At 35.2% G+C, this 13,499-nt stretch overlaps 1 protein-coding gene across 1 annotated transcript in view; it reads left to right on the top strand.

Annotated features, from left to right (window-relative positions):
- Positions 1-13,499, top strand: part of LOC136802541 (jouberin-like) — a 38,814-nt gene that overhangs the window by 9,632 nt on the left and 15,683 nt on the right. The window contains exons 11-21 of the mRNA XM_067059277.1: positions 456-558; positions 895-984; positions 1,846-1,956; positions 3,096-3,221; positions 4,459-4,520; positions 5,542-5,673; positions 6,409-6,463; positions 6,703-6,818; positions 8,106-8,274; positions 8,836-8,896; positions 13,022-13,099. Of these exons, the coding sequence (XP_066915378.1) occupies positions 456-558; positions 895-984; positions 1,846-1,956; positions 3,096-3,221; positions 4,459-4,520; positions 5,542-5,673; positions 6,409-6,463; positions 6,703-6,818; positions 8,106-8,274; positions 8,836-8,896; positions 13,022-13,099 (1,103 nt within the window). The remainder of the gene's footprint in view (positions 1-455; positions 559-894; positions 985-1,845; positions 1,957-3,095; positions 3,222-4,458; positions 4,521-5,541; positions 5,674-6,408; positions 6,464-6,702; positions 6,819-8,105; positions 8,275-8,835; positions 8,897-13,021; positions 13,100-13,499) is intronic.

Genomic DNA, 13,499 nt, shown 5'->3' with positions numbered 1-13,499 from the left:
TTTTCGATAAAGTCGCCAAGAAGAATTTTCCGTTAAGTTGTATTGACTCGAAAAAACGCTTTCTCTTAGCAAATTTGAATAAAAATATTAAATCCCCTTCCTTGAAAATCTTTATTGATCTTTAATTATTAAATTGCGCCACAGAGAGTAGTCGGATTAGTACCCCGTACGTTGAGAAGGTCTTCTTTTGGGAAAGGTGACCCCCTGGATTTTTTTTCCAATTTTAACAACCCTTTTTCAGGGTTCTCTTTTTTGGACCAACCTGGATTTTTGACCTTGTTTTACTGACCACTCTGGATATCTTCAACCTCATTTTTAATGACTTTTACACTCAAAAAACCAGACCCCCTAGATTTGTTATTTTCAAAACCACCCTGGACGTCACACCTTCTCAACAAAGGGGGTACAGACTATAGCTGGAATAGCCCATTTAGCCTGTTTTACTATTTACGTAGAACACTTACACCAGCTTGGGAAGAGACGATCATTTACAACGAACGATATTCATATTTCCTTCAACGAGAACAAGATAGCCCGCCTGTTGTTATTTTCTTCGAGGTAAGATTGTTTTGACTTTGGATATTCTACAATCTGTGACTAAATATCGTGGCAATTCCCTTCCCCCTATTATCAATACCGAGTTTATGTATGTGTGTTTTACTGCGACGAAGACGGTAAGGTTCTAATTTGACTAGATCCTGACCAGCTAAGGACGACGATAAATCAGCACTTTTACCGTCCTCAATTTTGCGGGTCAGAATTGTGTATTCTAAATCCTCCCCGGACAAAATATCCAATATCCTCCACCCCCCATGTAGAAAAATTTTCTGGAGTTTTGGAAGAGCCCATCGAAAGAAATGAAAGGATTCTGTTTTCTATTTCTTCATTCACCAGCTCCTCGACTTTATGCAAATGAATTTGAACAGCAAAGAATATTCGAAAACAGACAAAGGATGGCATCGAATAGCCTGGGCGTTCTTGAAGGTATTATTATTATCAATCTATTTTAGTACTGTTAACAACGATAGAACCTAGTGTTTTAAACTACCTTGTGAGTCGCCGCCGAAGTCGCCTCCGACCACTTTTTTGCAGACCATGTCATACTTTTTTAAAAGTTACTATTTTAAGCCATAAAAACTATTATTCTCCGCAATTAGATAACCTTTTAAGGTGTTTTGAGGGTGTAAAAAGTGAAAAACTTATTCCAAAATATTGCCACCCCCCCCCCCACTCAAAATGGCTCGCCGGGTCCATACAAGTCTTTAATAAAAAATCCAACTTTTATAAAAAATAGAGATTATTTGGTAACACTTAACTTTCCCCTATGAAATTTTACATCCATGGGGAGACGAACAGCTATTTATCTTAAAGCAGCCAAACTCTGCAGGGCTTTACTTTTCTAACGATGAAACTAATTTGAATTAGAGATGACTTATGCTTGCCAACACTAAACTGTAGAGATTTACTTCATTTGGAGGTGAGGAAGGTACTGTTATATATTGTAGTATATTTTTGGCCAGTAGACCAGTTTCTGCATTCGAGTACAGACTGTAACTTAATGTAGATTGTATGATATTCCCATGTTTTTCATGGCTGAATTTCATTACATTGTTTTCAAAGTCAAAAAATTCAGCGGGATGAGAAAATATCACAATAAAAATATTCTGCAGTGAGGATTCGTTTATTTGATTATTTTCAGCAGGGACGAAAGTTGGAGTATAATTTTCCATTTTGGCCAATATTTACAGTGGGAGGGGTCCCACTTGGTCTATGAGAAGGGGTGTCGTCCTTATGTCAACCATTCTTACTACAAAGTCTTTAATACATTTCCATTCATTTCTTCAGCTTGTAAGTCCAACAACTGGAGTCACAAACACAGACAAAAGATTGCGATTACAGTTATATCAACCTGTCACTAAAACTCGTGTCAAACCATCGGAAAACTCGGGCATCGAGGTATATAATATTTGTTGATTCTAATTCATGGTGGATTTATTATACTACTTAGTAGAACGGTCAAAATACCGGTAGTACGAAACTTTTGTTTGCCTTTTTATTGCGTATCTGGAATCTACGTAAAATTCTGTGTTAAAAAAATATATCGGACGGAGGATCGAGACAAAAATACCATTAGATGCTAGAAATTTCCAACATGTTTCGGCCAGGGCCGTTTTCAAGGTATATTTCTAGCTAAAAAAATTCAGTTTTTTTAACAAAAAAAAATTTTTGACGTCAAATAAACGCTTTTTTGTGACGTATATTTATGAGCCGTCTGTAAGTGATCTGGAAAAAGTGGACGTGTAAACACAGACTTAAGGCGCTATCAAATTGAGTTCTTGGTTTAAACCCTTGGGTTTTAAGGTTTTTAGTTTGTGGATCCAAAAGTTCTGTGTTGATTGATATATAATAAGGAAGCATTTGAATCAAGACTTAACGAGACTAACTTCCGATAAAATTCCAAAAGTTAAAATTTTCGATTTCTGAAAAGTGTTCGCGGCAGAGTGAATGTGTTAACTGGCGAGAACTTTGAACTTCAAAGCCGAATAAGCAGTTGTTTTGAATGTGGCGAATTCTTCCTGGAACCGATTTGTTGTACTGGTTTTAAGGGGTAAAGTAAAAATCATGCTAGATTAGACTGGACTTGAAAAAATGTTGGTTTTAAGTCCAGCCAGCCTTATTAGAACGATTTGATGGAATTTTATCCTTTGTTAGGAAAGGTTTCCAGCTCCATAACGTTGTTTCAACATACATATGACGTTATTTGAATGTCCATTAGAATTAGATCGACATTGTTTTGGCTTTTCCATCTACACAAATTTTATAAGAACAAACTATATAAAAACATAAGACCTCGATGGTCAAAATATTAAGAATATGTTAAGAACATTTTAAAGCTTTATGGACTCTGAAATACCCAATTTTTTTAGGAAACGCCCTAAAATACTGTGGTGAAATGGTGAAATTAGGGTTAAAACTCAAGAATTTAAGATAATCAGGAGGCTTAAAGTTTTTGATATTCTTATAAAAAACGTGCACGATGATTCGAAGGTAATTCTATGATATTTTGATTTCATTTCTTTTACTTTTTTTTGTAGATCTACCAATGGTGGATGTACGGGTCACGTGTCAAATATGATTCCACATTCTATGTCACTGTCAAAGGCGTTCAATCTCCCAAAGGATTGAAACCAACAACAAGATCCACCTTCCCAACACAACTGGTTTGTGCTATAGATTTATAAGGTCCGAAGGGCTAGATGTCGTGCTTTGGCTGTGCCGTGGTTAGGTTGAAAATCTTACCTAGGTCACGTGATATTACAATCAAATTTCAGAAGCTTCACAGATTTTCGAAAACAATAGCAACTATATTTCTTTCGATATTCACTTTTTTTTGCCTGCGATGGCTTAAAGTACGACATATGGCTTTCGAACTTTTATAAATCTATGGTTTGTGCCATTGCATTGCATACTTGTTGTTTTGAAAGCTCTTCCATCTCATTGAAGTATATAAAATAAGCTTTCCGTCTCAAAGTTCTGCAAAATTCACCAAAAAATTCAAGAAAATTGTGCTAATTTACTGTGTAAAATCCCTTTTACGTCTGATGAAAAACCTTTCTGATTTATTGTTAAAAGGGATATTATTTGACATATCTATCTCCTGCCATTTGCTTACACGACATTTTTAAACAAAAGAAAGAAAAAATGACCCCTTATTAACAGATTGATAGTTATCCATGCATTGATCTCTTATTTCAACAGCCTGTTATTAAATTTCATGAGAATCTCTATAGTTCTTTGTTTTAATATTGAATGGTCTGCATTTGAATATTAAAACTATAGAATTTGCAGACCATTCATAATTTTCAAATTCTTCCAATCCCGCACTGAGCGAACACAAAGCTTACAGGCAGTCCTGGAGATCTCAAAACCGGTTTTCTGGCAAGACTACAGATTCCAGACGGGTTCAACCGCTATCATAAGAGGCGGACCTCCTTCTATAGTATAACAAATAATATCTTTTAATGTAGAAAGCCTGACCCCTTATTAACAGATCAATGCTTATCCATGCATTAATCTATTATCCCAATAGCCTGTTTTTATTAAATTTCATGAGACATCTTTAAAGTTCTTTGTTTTGATATTCAAATACAGACCATTCATAATTTTCGAACCACGGATAAATATTAGGTGAAGCATGGAGGGTAGAGAGTTATTTCGAGAAGGCAAAACTTTCGTAATAAAAGCATCGAATTTTCATCGAATAAGGGAACGGTAGAGCGTCCTTTATGAGAGTTTCTTGTTGTTACTTTCAAAATTATCGAATAATAGAGCGTATTGGATAGTAGAAAGTCGAATTAGAGAGCGTCGATTGTATTTCTATTTAATTGTGAACGGAGATCCTTTTGATTTTCTAAACTTATTCGATAGCAGTAATTTCTGTTGTTTTTCTCCAAATAGGAACGAGCTGGTATGACGTTCGAAGAGTTGAATAGTACGTTGGAAACAAATGCTGCACAAAGGTTTGTATTGAGACATTGGGCCATTTCATTTTTATCCATTCAGAGAGTGGACGAACATTCCTAGATGATAAACCGGGAAAAATTCCCAGGGTTTTTTTTCATTTTTTCAAGGGGCTAAAAAAACTATTCTAAAATTTCTAGGGGATAAAAGACTGGTTTTAGTTCGTCCACCTTCACTTTAAGTTGCTTTAAGATATGAAAAGAATTTTTCCAATGGTATTTTTGCAAATTTTGCCATTTTCGAGGGGGTATTTTCAATATTTTCAATATGTTTTTTTGACTTGAAAAGGTTCGTTCACCCCCTCTCCCTGTATGGTTTTTTAATGGAACAGCCCATTAAGATTTGAAAGTAAACGGTTCCGAAAAATTGGGCAGACACCAAAAATTTAAAACGTCAAAAAATAAGATGTTACAAAGTGAACGAAAACTGTTATCGAAGCAGTTATGCTCCATTATTTTCATCTGAAAGGAATTGCTCCGTTTTCTTGCTCAGAAACCAATATGATGACTCTTGATCCATAACAAAAAACAATACCCAAATGCCATGACGTTTGAACATGTTCTGAAACGTCCCTTTTTTCATACGAGTGCGTTTTTAAAATGACGTCATCTTTCCTACCAGCAGTGAAATTTACTTTCTCATGGACACATTGTATGATCTATGAAGCAAATTTGATTTTAGAACTTGCTTGTTTGAACTTGGCGTTTTAAGGCTGGTCTCTACACGCGCGCGCTGCGATTGCACCTTTTGGCTTCAATCTTTTTTGCTTGGGAAAAAGATTACGTCAAAAAAAATGTAGCGCGCGCTCGAAAAAAAAAGTCCTTCAACCGTTACGTCAGATCGCACCAATGGAGTTGCTTCATTTTTCTTTTGACCAATAGCTTGGAAGCTTTGCTTGAAAGAGTGTGATCGGAGCGCGTGCAAGTGCGGAAACTGGCCTTTATATAGAAATGCACATTCAATATTGACTTTCTTTATACCATTTCGAGTTTTCCATGGTCAATTTTCATTTCATTTTAGTGACCACGAGACTACTTCACACATATGGACAAAATTACCGGGTCAAGTTAACCGGATACCCAATCATGCGGAACTAACCATACCAACCGGTCGTAAAGGATGTTCGGTTGTCAGTTTCTCACAGGACGGAAGGTACGATCATTGAGTTTAAAGCTCAAAGGGCTAGAGTGGAATCTCTAACTATTCCCAGGAAAGAAAAAGTAAAGCCACTTATTTCCCACCCAGAACGCGCCTAGAACGCCGCGCAATCATGACGACGGATTGTATCTAGCGGTTTATTTGTTTTTTGTTTTGTTTTTGAGGACTGCATTTTTTCAATCCGACGTTTGTGTAAAAACCACGCGCTAATCTATACCTTCGGGCTTGGAAGTCAATGAGTACGATACCGCTTACTATTATTTATCCTCGCATTATTGTGCTCTTGTTTATAGTGTGAACTCAGATCGAAATATTAACGTTTAGTGTATTAGCATTACTAACTAGTTTTACCACTGGGTTAGTCACGGGCTAAGATCTAGATGTAAGTGTTTGAATATGTAGTCACCACCATTCATTCTTAAATAAGGTCTGACACTAATTCGAATTGTCCTGGGTACCAATCTCCGCATTCTGATTTGTTTTGTAAATCCTCAGTCTACAACTACACCAGTCTTCCAAGTTTATCTCCTAAAAATAACCAAACATATTTTCCAAGCACAAGCATCCACAAGCGTAACTCATAGCAAAATAGGCGTTGCTATGCGCACCAGGCCTGCCATACAATCAATGTAACAGTGATGCTTCGCATGTCATATGTTTAAACGGTCCATTTCGTTCCCCTGCTGTATCCTATAAGAAATTTGTTTACGTCATTGTCTTCAAATTCAGGTATATTGCATTGGGATGCTCTACAAATGAAGGGTTTCCAGTCACAGTATATGAGGTATGCGAACATTTTAGTAAAATATGCTATTTTTCGAGTTTAGTAATAATACGACCTAAAATACGAGCAAAATTGTGAAATTAGAAACACTTTAGGGACTTTTTTTTGGCTTCAAACTTAAAAAGTTAAGAACATCCGAAAGCTTTCATAATTTTGGATGTTGTAATAAAAAATATTGTAATAGATATACCGTTTTTTGACATCAAATTTTACGGCTCCTATGTTACGATATTTTTAAGTTTCCAGAGAACAAATTGATCTGCACTTTCGGAAATCATTTTGGAATTGTATATGCTTTAACATGGTCTTCTAACGGCAAAGAATTACTCTCAGCGTCGGCAGATACTACTGTCAGGTAGGTCCATTTTGTTACATTTGTAAGTTTTTAATATTTTCAGGTTATGTTTGAATTGCCAGATCGTAATTTCAAAGCTTTTCTTCTTTTAAAGGTTTTGTTTTTAAATAAGAGTGATACCGTTTGCTTACTTATCATAGCTTTTTCACATTGGATTGACACGGATGTGGAGCAAGATGATCAGAAAGAGGGAAAAAAACATTTTCTTTGTTTATGTCAGCATAATATAACAATAGGCAGACACTGCCCTAATATGAAATATGTGTCTGATATGAAACGGGAACATTTATGTAAAAATAATACCTTTAATATAATGTTTCAAATTTAATTAAACTGCAATATTCCTACACAGAATTTTTAAACAAGAAAAATTTCCTCCGCCTGAAACTGCATGAACAATACATTGAGAATTAAAATCCTTTTAACCCATAGAGCATATTTCTTATTACAATATAGGGGGGGGGGGCTTATTTAAGATAAATAAATACTAGGATCATACCGGCTGTCATGCTGGTATTTTACAGACCAGAATGTAAACTTGACTAAAATGATTTATTGACTGATTGGCTCGTTCTCGATCAAATGAGTATTTGGTTCTTTGCAGACTGGTCTGTAAATTTCAATTTGGCCTTGAGTCCCCAAAATATATGTCAGGAGTGGTTGCTTCACGAAATTAGAGCAAAAGAAATGAAGGTGAAAAGAATTTAGAAGGGGGTCCTGCTTCTAGTATTTGGAAAGGGTGACTTCATCAGGTTGTGATGACGTCATCAATGGTGCCAAAGTTTTTACTAGAGATGCCAGTCTATATTTAGTTCACACTTGCAGAATTTCAAGTCAATTACATAAAAAGGCCAAAGTTTATCAACAATCTTTTTTAGAGGGAGGGAGGGGGACTCGAGGCGCGTCTGCTTTGTATATCATAAAAACAATGTCTTTAAACTTTTACTTAAATGGGCTTTTCCAGAAATGTTGAGGATATCCAGGGGGCTAACGATTTTTGTTCAAAAGTGGATGGATATGTTAAATATCTACTACAAGGAAGCGGATATCCAGGGGCTAAAGTGTCTTTTCTAGTAAAAAACACGATATCCAGGGGTAAGCATCTTTATAAGACAGGATATCCAGGGGGCTGAGTATATTTTTAAGAGTGGATGTCCAGGAGGTCTTTACTAATCAAGTAGGATATCCAGGGGGTTCGATACTTCAAAAGATCAATATCCTCAACAGTGGGGTTAAAAAATTCATTGGAAAAGCAGACATAACAGTTTCATTCTTTTATTTCTGTAGATGCTGGGATACGAAACGATTTTTATCATCCGCTATCAAAGTGTTTCCCCACCCTTCGTATGTGTACGCTTGTAAGTACCACCCCATTCAACAAAACCTGGTTGTCACTGGCAGTTACGATCGCACTATCAGAGTTTGGAATAAGATATCAGACGGTCTCCATGCTGAGGTATGTCCTATTAAATTTTGTTTTGAATTCAATTTGACGTTATTTTAGAATAAAATCATTAGTCAAAAGTCCTACAGGAGACTCCCCGTCGTTATTTGAACCCCTACATATTTCGATTTCCGGCTATTCGATGTAAAATATGACCACTTTATTCTGCCAGTTATTCAAACCTTATCAAAATTTTTGTTGGATTTTTTAGGTGCGGTGTTTAACGCCCCCTCCCCCCTAAGCTGAACTCCTAGTCTTTTCCTGATAAAACGGTTTTTTTGTCAGCTAGATCTTGTTCAATACAGTTGACGCTCTCCAATTTTCAAGTGGATTGAATTTTCATCGAATAAGGGAGTGTATCGAATAGTAGAGCGTCGTTTATATGGGAGTTTCTTGTTGACGGTGACTTTTAATATTATCGAATAATAGAGCATATCGTTTAGAACGTATAATTAGAGCGTCAACTGAATATATTTTGAATTGTAATACCTAATCGTCTTCTTAGATAAGGGGGAGGGAGGTGTTTATCAAAGTCTCTGCGTTATAGTTTCGCTATTTCTTTTCTTTACTCAGCTATTAAAAGAATTTACAGAGCATACAGGCTATGTGAATGCTTTGGTCTTCAGTCTAGATGGTAAGTATCCTTTTATGGTTTTTTACGCTTAATTTAAAAGGGCAAAATTTTCAAACGAACTGTGTGCTGCAAGAAACAAAATTATATTACTGATTCTAATATACAAAAACTCAAACCCAATAGAGGCTAAGGACTAGGGCTTATCCTGGCAAAGATAGCAATTTCGGACCGGTCTGTAAAATACACGATACGAGTGGAACAAAATTGGAGAAAAAAGAGTTAGAGAGGGCCCTATTTTCGGTATTTTCAAAGAAACCAAAGGTTTATATTTGCTACACACTTGCAAAACTTCGATTCAATTTGATTAATATTTCATAAGTTATCAAAGAATTTCGTTTTCTCCGAGGATGCTCGAAGAGGATTAATTAAGCCAAAAAAACACCAAAAATATCTTCCAATCATAAAACTGATCTTACTGAATGAGGCCCCCAGCAGACTCTCAATTCACGCAATCACGCAATTTGTTTTTTGAAATTCACGTATTCACGCAAATTTTCCCGATTAACCCGATTTTTCAGAAATCGGAAAATATTTGGGAAAAATCGGGGAAACATTGGAAAATTGAGAAAACTGCACATAATCGGTGGAAAAATGGGAAAATTCACGTATTCACGCACAAAATAGCCCAGATTCACGCATTCCCGCAATCAAAAAGTACATTTTCACGTTCACGCAAGTTTTTTCAATTCACGCATTCACGCATTTTTTTTTTCAATTTTCACACATTCACCAACCTAAAATGCCCATTCACGCAATAACGCAAACTGCTGACGGGGGGGGGGGGGCTGAATTAAAAAAATAAGAAAAACTTAAGTCCCGACATTGAATGGGTAACCACACTTATTGATTGTAGCTAGGGTCCTCATGAATGACCAATCATTCAAAAATAACAATAATTCAGGTTACATTCATGCAGTCAATAAGTTGAAAAGAGGTAGTAGTGAATGATTCTCAATTGAATGTTTTAGTTGTCCTATTGTAACGAAAATGAAAAAATATTTTAGAATTATTCTAAAATAATGTAAATCAAGTTTCAGATAAGATTATTTCTTATACGAAGTGGACACTGATTTAAGAAGAAGCTAAAAGAATGGAAACACAAAATAGCATCGATTCTTTGGTCAAAAGACTTGATTCTTTGGAAGCCATTGTTTTTGAAAACCAAAAGACAATACTAGATTGGAAAACGAAAGACAACGATCATGTGAAATCTCTGTTAAATGAAGGATATGCAAACGAAGATAGCTCACTGAGCAATGAACTACATGAAATTGATGGTTTAACAATGCCTGATACAATGAAACTCTACCCTAGCCAGTTGTTGAAACATGGTTCAAATAATGAAGATTGTACAACGGAACAAGAAGCAATAGACATTAAGGATATACCAATATCTGACAATCATCTGCAAAAGAAAGACAATGACTGGCTTAGACGTAGCAAAGAACATATTCAACGAAATAAAGATTTGAGAGCAAAGAAAGAAGATATCCCTTTACAAATCGTATCTCCAAGAACAGATTCCCAACAATGCAATATTACTAAACAAGGTTTCAATGAAAAACTTCGTGACGAAAAACACTCATACGCAGAAGGTTTGACTATTCATGGATTGAATCGGATAGCTACTGGTAGAATCCCAAACAAAATCATTTGGTCCATACTTGTCTTAGCATCATTCATAATTGCTGTTTTTATCTCCAAGCAACATTTTGATGCTTATTTTACTCACCAAAGCCGAACAAATTCAAGAATTATAGCTGAAACAGAAATGTCATATCCAACTTTAACCATATGTAATTTTGAAAGTTTTGAGAGAGAGAAAACACACTTTAGCGTTGGTGAACCCATTTACCCTAAACCAACTCTTTGGAATGGCTCGTTGAATGAATGTAGACATAATCTAACAAAATGCAGCCACAATGATTCTGCTGTAATAATGGTCAACCTCTATTCAAGTGACTTCGTCCATTTAGAAAACAAAAACCACATGGCTAGCATTGATAACACAACCAATTGTTTCTCAGTTAGCAATTTCACTGAAAAATCACCATCAAATTTATTAATGATAACTATGATTGAAAACAGACCGTCCGAGTACTGGACAATGCTTTTTATTAATTCCGCTACAGAGAGTTTTCAAGAAGCAATACCAGCAATTTATTGGCTGATTGAAGGCTTTTATGATGTTAAGATACGGAAACGAATAAACGTCAAACTTGGTTTACCTTACACAGATTGTGTTAAAGGGAGTGGTAATTACACACAAAATAAATTCACTGGGAACTACACAATTTCAAAATGTAAGAAAGGTTGTTTTTGGGAGAAAGTGTTCGCAAAATGCGGTGCTATTCCACAAATGTATAGGAAACATATGCGTGAACCATATCGATTTGAAAATGAAACATTTGTGAATGACACATTTGGTAAAACCTGTTTAAAAAGCATAGAAGATGATACATTAGTGACGTCACAGTGTGATTCTTTATGCAAACTGCCACCTTGCTATGAGGAAGAAATCATCCCTGAGTTTGGATATCAACCTGTCTACATCCCCAATGTTTTGGAAGTTGGAATTAGTCTTCCATCATTTTCAATAGAAATGATTGAGGAAGTACCATTATATACATGGGTAGATTTATTCTCGAACTTTGGTGGATGTGTAGGTTTGATGACTGGTGCATCCATTCTTTCTCTGTTTGAACTTCTCATTCTAATTGGATTGGTCATTTGCGATCATTTTAATATTCATAACAAACTGAAAACCAAAAAAGATTGTAACAGTGAAAATTAGACATAATTTTCGATTGCAATCAAAACAACACTTCTCTGGTTACCATTTTTAAACGGTCCGTATTTTGTCGACTGTAACTGAACTGTAAATTATTACCATTTTGATGTTTGAAATAATCATGTTTTCTCCTGTCAGAACTACAAACTTAACCCTACTCATGAGTAGGTAGCAAATCTTCTCTGGGTTCGTCTAACTTTTATATATCTTTTATATCTTTATAAAGGAGATTTTAGATATTTCTTTTTTAGTGTTTTTGAAATATTTACTCCAAGGACATTAAAATGAATTACGTACCCCAATTCAAAAGTTTTTTTGACCTACCACGGAGGTCCTTTAAATTAACCGATGTTCGTCCGTTCGTCTGTTACCAGCTTTTCTCGAGATTGGCTCATTAGTTTTTTTCCGTTTTTTACACAGTGATGCAAAATGGCAATACCTTAAATGTGACGGAGAAAAAGAATGTTCCGGCCAAAAATGCCGGAAAGACTGTTTTTTTTAGAGGAATAGATGAGGAATAGAGAGGAATATTCAGAGCGAATGGTGAATTGAATTCGCGCTTTCTTTGTTTGCGGGCTGCATACTTTTCGAAATCTAGCGACGTATATTTAAAAGACAAATGATAAAAAAACGTAGAATTACTAACAACAACTTCGTGAAGAATTATGCGATGATCCCAATTTAAAATCTAAATAGCTTCGATCTTCAATCGATAGCTATCACTGTTAAAGAATTTTCAAAAGATATTCATACGATAAACTCGGTATACAGCTTGAAACATTAGTCTGTTTGACTATAAAAAACCTATCACACTTTGGGCTATATCTAGTTCGATTGCCTAAATATCTTTTAAAGATTTTTTCACAATGATGATATTCTGAGAATCTCTGGTCTGAGATGGTGATTATACCTCATTACTGAAGAAGTAGATATCTTCTTCATTTCTCATCTTCATTTTCATAATTTTTTTTGAATACTTTCGTTATAATAATGCTCCACTCCTGAATATATTTTCTCGACAGGTCATTACTAAAATAAAATATACTTTATAAAGATCTGCTAATTTGTTTTATATCTGTCTACAATTATAACCTGTTTGGTCATTTTGAAACAGATTTTAGATATTTGAATAATACGAAAATTTGAACCCGCGAAATACAATTTTTTCTAATTTTATCGAAAGATTTGAAAAATCCCTAGGAAATTGAAAGAAATTTGTCCAAAAAGACAAAAATTAAATTAAAAACCCGATTTTTTTTTTCGACTGCGAATATTAGTTCCCGCGAAAATTTCTTCCAATAAGGTATGAACAATTTGTGGCTTGTTGATTCCAGGGACAATGATGTTTACGGGAGATAGCAACGGTGTGATCAATATGTGGCAGACAAAAGCTGAGAAGAAAAAGAAAGACGGTACGACAAATCTACAGTTGGCTGTTCTCTCTAATTCGACATTTTACTGCAGTCATTGCACTGTAATTCGAACCTGTATTATTCGAATCTTTCTGTAATTCGAACTAAAATTTTTGATTTCCGTCAACTGGAAAGTGGTTTAAATTATTCTCTCTAATTCGAATCTTTCTCTAATTCGAAGAAAATTTTTGGTCCCATTAAGATCAAATTAGAGAGAATCAACTGTATCTGACTATACTCCATTATTCGATAATATTGAAAGCCACCGTCAACAAGAAATTCTCATAAATGACGCTCCCTGCCTTATTCGATGAAATTCCAAAATTGAATTAGAGAGTGTCAACTGTACTATTTTTAATTATTTTCCTAATTTGCCATTTTCGGTTCCCTCACTTTGTGC

Source organism: Clytia hemisphaerica, unplaced genomic scaffold (assembly GCF_902728285.1).
Source record: "Clytia hemisphaerica strain Z4C2 unplaced genomic scaffold, Clytia hemisphaerica genome assembly, whole genome shotgun sequence".
Lineage (NCBI taxonomy): Eukaryota > Metazoa > Cnidaria > Hydrozoa > Leptothecata > Clytiidae > Clytia > Clytia hemisphaerica.
Note: the sequence above shows the minus strand (reverse complement) of the source record. Positions and strands in the feature narration are given on the sequence as shown.